The sequence below is a fragment of the Henckelia pumila genome, unplaced genomic scaffold, assembly GCF_033568475.1.
Source record: "Henckelia pumila isolate YLH828 unplaced genomic scaffold, ASM3356847v2 CTG_466, whole genome shotgun sequence".
Classification (NCBI taxonomy): Eukaryota; Viridiplantae; Streptophyta; class Magnoliopsida; order Lamiales; family Gesneriaceae; genus Henckelia; species Henckelia pumila.
The window spans coordinates 1,207,497-1,215,697 of NW_027331833.1; the positions used below are offsets into that span (position 1 = coordinate 1,207,497).

Genomic DNA, 8,201 nt, shown 5'->3' on the forward strand with positions numbered 1-8,201 from the left:
GATCGATGCATTAATTTTCATTTTAATATTTTTTTTCTTAAGTAGGTACCCGCATTAATTAATTGATTAATTCAATTCCATAGACTAGTCAAGAGAAAATGGGAAATTACAGGCCATAAAATTATTCAAATTGAAGAAAACATTAATTTGTGGCGATCAATATATGTAAAATAAACCAGAAAATTCAACTATCTTAGATCTTATTTAAAAATATCAAAACTTTCATTTAAAAAATATAAAATTTTTAAATTTAATCGCGCATTTTATTCGTGCTAAAAATGAAATCAGTACCCCCGCAATTTCATGCAAGATTATTATTAATTAAGATGTACTTGCACAGTGATTGGGACCATAGAATATATTTCTTGTTTTCCTTGTTGTTATTCATAATTTTTTGCTACCTTTGACAATTCAACAGCATTAATGGGAAAACATAAAGATTCCCATTTTAGGTTGGCAAGACTTTATGTGTTGCCAACATTAGTAATACCTCCTTTTATTATTAAAATACAAAAAAATTCTCATAAAACCGTTTTATCCAACTCGATTAATAAAAAATTATTATTTTTATGTTAAAAAATATTACTTTTTATTTTGGATATAAACCAAATTGAGATATCTCATAGTTATAAATATTTGAAACCATTTTAAATGAGACTTAAGATAACTAAATATATATATATATTATAATAATAGTCGTCCTTTTCACCTGTCATTTTTATGCTTTATTATCCTTTTCATCTAAGTTTCTGACTTTATATTTATGTCAAAGTTTTTTTGTAAAAATAACCACTAAATAAATTTTGTTGTGGTAACTCCGTATGTTTGCGAATTATGTTATGAGTCAGATACGTATTCCTGTTCTCAATATTGAAGTTCATATTGTGCGAATAAATAATTAAAATTTGAAATTATGGGATTTGGGAGAAATAAAATTAAATGTAGAAGTAAAGAGTGAATGAAGGAGGAACAACAATGGATATCAATATTTTAGATAAGGATTGAACATATGATGAAGTAGACCATGCGATAATAAAGCGATGGGACCACGCGCTTGTAAATAGCTAGCATCCAGTTCAATTCGGTGACATTTCAAACATCCTATTACTCCATCCAATCAATTTTGTTGTATCAAATATTGCTCCTAATATCGAAAATATTTATTTCATCTCTATAAATATTAAATAGGTGTCTAAACTTTTAACATTTTATAAGCGATTTATCCTTGCTAACGCGATTAATTGTTTGAACATGTACTTGTGCTGCGGCTGAGAAATCAACGCAAAGCCTAACATTGAGTTGAGATTTTTCACACGAGAAATCGTGGAATCTTGCTCGAATTCTATTGTTTCTTGCTCAACCTTGCTTTGTGGATATGAAAATTATATTCTGATGGATGTATTGTATGGATCTGAAAAATATTATAGATCAATAAAAGATTTTTTTATATGTATTCAACATGCTATTATTTAAATTTTGGTTTTGTAACCGCAACGTGAACATATATTCAAAAAATCACATCAACAAGAGTAAATTGTGGAATTTTTTTATATATAAAAATTCAAGAGCTGAGGCGTATATTTAATTTTCATGTGTTGAGTATGCATTTACGATATTTTGCTGGGAATTTTTGTGCAAATAACTCAAACTAAATTATGTAGGCAATTTAGCAGGCTAAACGATTTTTTTTATAAAAAAAAAAAGTTCATATTTCATCATAGTGCTGAAGCAAACATCCAACACTATGTCGGCAATTTGCAGATTTCACGTTAACAACATCAGACACTTCATCTCTTTCAGTAGAACAAAATAAAATGATAAAAAAATATATATATATATTGAATTAACCCCAAGTTTTGATTACTTTCATGTTTGAAAAACTATATGGACCACGTTTTCGTACGATTTTTGTGAATTTCCTTGCGACATAATGTGGTTAGTTAAGTTAATTTTTTATTTTTTAAAAAGGAGAGGGAACCTTGTGGTTAGAAAAAAAAACGAGTCATTCATCATCAATCGGTCGCATCTACATAGTACTAGTGAATAAATCCTTTGACATGATAACTAAATTTAAATGGACGAGAAGCATCAAAAGAAAACTTATATTATATATACTAGTATTCTCGTGCACGCGTTGCGTACTTGTAAATTTTGATTTTTAAGAAAAAAAACAAAAAAGTTAATTGTAAAATACAAAAAATACAAAAAAAATATAATATTTTTCATAAATAAATAGTCATTAAAATCCAACAAATACATCAATTTTACAGAGAAATAGCATTTTCGTAAATAAAAAGATATTAAATATCACAAAATTAATGTCATTTTGGTAAATAAAAACACATATAATGACTAAGAAAAAGTAAAGGTCATATAAAATGAATAATTTGTCTAAAAATTTTGCTTTTATTGTGAATTAAATTAGACTATAATCATAATATTATCTCAAACTTCATCAACAATTGAAAGTTAGGTAATTAAAAAATCTCTACGATAATAATTTAGTCAGATGTGATGAATGAATGATGAAAAAAGTTCTAATTTGATTAAATATGGGCCTTGGCAAACGTAACCCACAAGCCCACAAATGATGGAAAATACTCCCAACATCTCAATTTTCCTTTCATCTTTTGTTTTAAATATATAGATTTGTAATATATTTAGTAATTTTAACTCTTTTACTAAGATATTTCCATTAACGTAGTCTTAAATATATGTAACTATTTCTTGAACGAATGAAATAGAGAGAAAATAAGAATTTTGTATATAATTTATTTTTGAAAATTTTCTTAATATATATGTATGAAAAAGACATGCTTATATAATTAAGAACGAGACTGTACTTTTTAATTTTCACAAAAAAAAATTTCAATCATTAGGTTTTGCTATATGTCAAAATAGTTATTCAACTTGTGAATTTTGAACGCTCTTGGTCCTCAAACATTAGGCCATTGCTATCAAATAAACTCTCGGTTTAGGGGGAAATTTTAACATGTGCACATGTATCCTCTTTTCATCAACTTTTAACAATAATTTAATGTCACGAGCTAAAAGCGTCTGCATTCATAAGTTGATAGATTTTTTTTAGCATAACACAAACAACTGATGACCGTGTCGATTTTGTCCCAAATTATAGAGACAAATTTAAATTATGCCATGAAGAACAACCATTTGAGACCATGTAGAAAAAACCTTGTCATGATACAATAGCAAAACCTTGTTATGATACAATGTGGACTAACTTCTTCCCTATGCTTTCTGATCCCATGAAACTAGCCAAGAAACACTACTCCCTGTAATTTCTAACACAAGCTGACGTGGCTCGAACTGCATCTTTTCAAACAGGTGGTCTCAATCTTTTGGAACTTCATTGCCGCCGAAATATGTATCAGCGTGATCAATATCATCAACCCTCAATTATGTACATCAGCTTCGAGCGTCAAAAACTTTGTTCTATGCTAGAGATGTATGTTGAGTCAGTTTTCATCATAGGTCGGTATGAATCCTTTGGCATGTTGGCTTTCCATTTCGAGAGTCATCAAGGATTTTTGTCTCTGATATCTGTTTCTTTTTGCAGCAAGAGCTATGAAAAGAATTTCAAGAAACGAGTTTGTAATGTTATAACAAGTGAAATAAGGTTAACAAACTGCTAGCTGTAAGAATTGGAATTTTGGTCAAAATTGAAAAAATTAGTATATTCAGGAACTTACACATTAGTTCATGAGGTAACCCAAAGTCATACTCATTTCGCCGCCTACTGATGCAGCAGTATATACCAAGAACCAACGCCGAAAAAAACACGAGACATGACAGAGCTATACCAACTATTGCACCAGTAGACAAGCCATTTTTCCCCCAAATCAGCGAACAATTCGGCAGAGAGGGTACACCACATAATTCTTTGTTACCATAAAGGCTGAAAGTAAGATTGTGTGGTTTACTAAATAAACTCAAGAATAACAGTGAACATGCAAGTTTAATAGGAAACGTAAATATGGGCATTAGGTCAAGAGTATAACATGCCATGACATACTCTATAGTTCCGCCATGGAGCCCAATCGAGTATAGCGCTTCCGGAACCTGTCCCTCCAACATATTATCATTCAAGAACCTGAGCACAAGCAGAGAGCTTACTGAGACAGAAGAGAAACTAAATTTGCGTTCTCTCGTGTGTGTTGTGCATGACAGTCCTTTGATCAGAAGAGTCTCCCAACTTACACAAGCTGCAAGCTGGCTGAAGTTAGGCTATCGGGTATGTAGCCAGTCAATTTGTTATTTGATAAATCCCTGCAACAAAGATGTTAACAAAATACAAATGATGATATCAAACCTTGTTCGACATATTTGTGTTAGCAAATTATTTAATTTGGGGCTTAAAATATATCTTAGTAAGATAAATGATTTGAAACAGCGACGATAAGCTGGCGTATTTAAGTGAAAAATAAACTCTTACAGCTTCACAAGAGACTTTTGACCCAATCCCGAGGGTATGCTACCTCCCAAAGAATTGGAACTCAAATTCCTGCACATAAAAATATTTTTATCGAAAGGTAACGTAATATAGCAAACGACCAAATATGAACAGAAAACCAAAGTGCTGCATCATGGATTCTGTCGATTATTGCTTAGAAGATTTCTTGAGCAGAAGGAACAGCTATCTAACAGCACAAATTGGCGAAGTGAATACTCAATAAGTTACTTGAAGGTTCGGATAGTTTGAAGCAAAAATTATATATATGTTCCTTTTTTTTTTAACTGTCCCAATTTCAATAATGAGACATCTGCTCTGGTTTCATTATTGAAACTCATCCAAATTCAAAAGATGGAGATATTATATCGAATATTTCTCATAGCCCGTCAAAAGTCCACTGCAGTCTATACATGCAGAAAGGCAACTTTCATATGCAGATGATTCGCAGAACAACTAATTTAAAGAATCTCAATTAGTCACTACTTTCTATCTGAGCAGCAATTCACAATGAACAATGATCTACGAAATCAACGGTTGATACTTACAGGCTTACCAAGTTTGTCAAAAGACTGATTTGTTCACTAATATACCCCTTCAAGCCTTGGCTCCCAAGATCTCTGTGAACGAGATAAAATAAAACATAAGAAATAATGATCTTCTCCAATGGAGAACGATAACTAACATGCAATGAAATTGCAATGCTGCGTTCATGATGCAGAAATTTCAGAAGACCCACAATAAAAGATACCTTAAATGGCAATCATGAACTTTGAAAATGACGTGCAAAGGTTTAACCACATGCCTTTGTTCGATGATGGAATTACAAATAAAACAGCACATGGAAAGCTGTTTCCAGTTATAATACCTAGGTAGTGCTTTTTTAAGCAATCTCAAACACTACCTTGGTCTCTAACACAGATCACAATCTATTTTCAGAAAAAAAAAAAAAAAAAAAGATTTCCAGCCACCAGTTCCAACTCAGAGTCTCAAACTTCGTTTGATGATGGTATTGCAAATGAAACGGCCCACGCAAAGCCGTTTCCAATTAAGTACTTGGTCTCAAACACAAATCACAATCTATTTTCAGAAAATATATATATATATAAAAAAAATATTTCCAGCCACCAGTTCTTACTCAGAGTTTCAAAAATAAGTAAATCAAGATCGTGCAAAAGAAAAAGACTAGCTTTCAAACTACACAGCTCTAAATTCTAATACAATAGAGACTTTCAAAGTGGATGAGCACTTACATTTGGGAGACAACAAGGGTAGATTCATCTTTAGTGGGATGACAGGTAACACCCTCCCAAGCATCCCAAGTGGTAGGGGCACAGGGGTCTCCATTCCAACCCATTCTGTCTGGGATACGAAGCGATTCCTTCAGTGCTCTCATCGCAATAACTGCAAATGTTTTGGCATAAACTATTACAAAGATTTGTCACAGATTGTGTTCTGAACACCAAATAGAGTTACAAGCTACTCACAACATGTCTTAATTACCAAAGATAGCCGGTTCAACACAAAAATGAATTCCTATATGAAAAAAGACAATCATATAAGAATGAGATTACCTACTGCAGACTCCACAATTCTAGAATTAACAACTTCCGAATTTTACAAAATCCCATTATCTTTAACAATCCTACATTTCTAACCAAATAGCAAAAACAAAAATTCGATCTTTCCCTTTTCCTCATCCAAACACAATGCAGAGAAATATAATCACAATCCCGAAAAACATAAAAGAAGCATACGAAACACGTACCCTGATCAGCAACTGTTTTGAGATCAAGAGGCACTATCGCATAATTCTCGAGTCCACAAATGACCGGCGCCCCAACCACCGGCTCCAACCTCACACTCAAAGTAGTGCTACTCAAATTCTTGACCACATGACTCCAATCATAAGCAGCGAATCCCCCCACTTTCTCATACACATCCACTCTACTTATATTTTCTCCATTCACAATCACATCAAACACCCTCTGTCCAGCTTTATTTACACTCACATCTATTTCAGCAAAATGGAACCATAACAAGTAATCGAGCTTAGCATCAACCGGCAATTCATACTCCAACACGCCACCGCCGTTACCTAAGGCCGTTATCGCGGTCTGGTAAAGCTTTTCCGGGAAATAATTCGGGCTTTGTTCGACATTAATTACGTTTTGGATTGCCGAAATGGCTTTGATTGTTGCTCCATTAGTAACGGATACGGATGTTAGCCGGAATTCAGCATCAGACTGCCATGACCGGCCGAAGGAATCTGTGTCATTGCTGAATCCGGGTCCCCATTGATCCGACCCGGATGAAAACCTGCCGTAGTTAACCAGAATGTAATTGCTTGAATTTGTTGCGTAATCAAAAGGGTACGCGTTGGTGTCAATTTGGGTCAATTCCAAAGACCCGATAACAGGAGAATCAGTAGCAATACTGTAAAAGCAAAGATCAACATCCGGGTCATCGAGATAAAAGAACAGATCCGAATACGCTCCGGAGCGCGAAACCGACTCCGGCCAAGGCGAACGCCACGAAAAGACTAAAGTACCCTCAACAGAGACGTCAAAAGACGGCGAGTGAGACTTCCCGTCGTAGTTGTCGTACACAGTGAACGTACGGAGCAAGTACCTGCCGGAGCCGGCGGAGATGGGGATGGAGTAGCAGTTCTTCTTACCAGAAGATATGGGAAAGTAGCGGAGAGTCTTCTCTTGCTGGTGGAGGAAGTGTAGCGGCTCCGACACGACCGAGGTGGCGCCGCCGGAGTAGAAGCGGTCGGAGACCCACGTCGTGTGGAAAGCATCGGTGGAATTCACGAGGCCGCCGCAGTCAATGTGTAGACTGTAGTCTGCGAAAAAGTAGTGAGCGTTAGCCGATCAATTTCCAAAGCAAAGAAAAGGGAAGTTACAGGTAGATATGTGTAGGTGAGTGAACACTCACTGAAGGGAGCAGAGGATAGAGAAAGACAAGGAAAGAGAAAGAGAAAGAGAAAGAGAAAGAGAAAGAGGAGGAGAGGGAGAAGGGACATTGTAGGTGTTGGTTTAAGGTTTCTTGTCTGGACATTACACAGAACCAAGAAAACAAGAGAGAGCGAGTTTCGTGAGTTACAGTGGAAAATGTAGTAAACAGAACGAATGGGACTTGGGAATTCCATATAATTAAAAATGGATTTTTAAGATTCAAGATCTGTGGGGGAGATTTGTCAAACGATTGTTGACTTTCTTTCTTTTTTTCGAAAATTACTTTATAAAATTAAATTTACGTTTTCAAATATTTTTTTAATATATATGAAAACAACAAACTCTAAATGAGTACTTGTGTATATATATATATAATTTTATATTAAATATATATAATTTCGAGTATTTCTAGCTTCCGGACCTCATTATCGAGCTTTATTTTTTAAGTAATAGTTCGAAGAGCTTGTGAATAGGTTCTAGCATTTCGAGCCGAATTCAGCCAAAAATTTAATATTTTCAAGTTTTGAATCGAACTTAAATATAATTAATTCGAGCTAAATTTAAACTTTAAATTTTTACTTTTTATATTCAACTTGAATCGATTCGTTTACATGCATGAGGTAGAAGAGTGGAATTGAATCACTTGCAAAGAGTTTATATTAATTTGGGTAGTTGGGATTTGAATTTAAAAGTTACATTTATTTGCATTGATATGAGACCATAAAGTTCACTCTATTATTGCGTGATCATTAAATTCCCTATAATTATATTTA

The 8,201-nt window shown here is 33.8% G+C and overlaps 1 protein-coding gene across 1 annotated transcript; it reads right to left on the reverse strand.

Moving 5' to 3' along the window:
- Window positions 1–3,101: 3,101 nt before the first annotated feature.
- Window positions 3,102–7,589, reverse strand: LOC140872469 (receptor-like protein 4). The gene is made up of 9 exons (XM_073275316.1): window positions 7,409–7,589; window positions 6,237–7,316; window positions 5,722–5,872; window positions 5,017–5,088; window positions 4,454–4,522; window positions 4,219–4,287; window positions 4,034–4,111; window positions 3,711–3,916; window positions 3,102–3,583 (listed from the first exon to the last, which is right to left on the reverse strand). The coding sequence occupies exons 1-9, from the start codon at window positions 7,494–7,496 to the stop codon at window positions 3,477–3,479; spliced, it is 1,920 nt and encodes a 639-aa protein (XP_073131417.1). The 5' UTR covers window positions 7,497–7,589; the 3' UTR covers window positions 3,102–3,476.
- Window positions 7,590–8,201: the final 612 nt, after the last annotated feature.

Bases quoted from the DNA above. Each gene is read 5' to 3' on its own strand.
- LOC140872469 (XM_073275316.1), bottom strand. From the start codon at position 7,496: ATGTCCCTTCTCCCTCTCCTCCTCTTTCTCTTTCTCTTTCTCTTTCTC. The intron at 5,873-6,236 runs GTACGTGTTTCG...AAACATTTGCAG, and splicing joins CAAAACAGTTGCTGATCAGG to TTATTGCGATGAGAGCACTG. The intron at 4,112-4,218 runs GTAAGTTGGGAG...GCTTGTGCTCAG, and splicing joins TCAGCCAGCTTGCAGCTTGT to GTTCTTGAATGATAATATGT.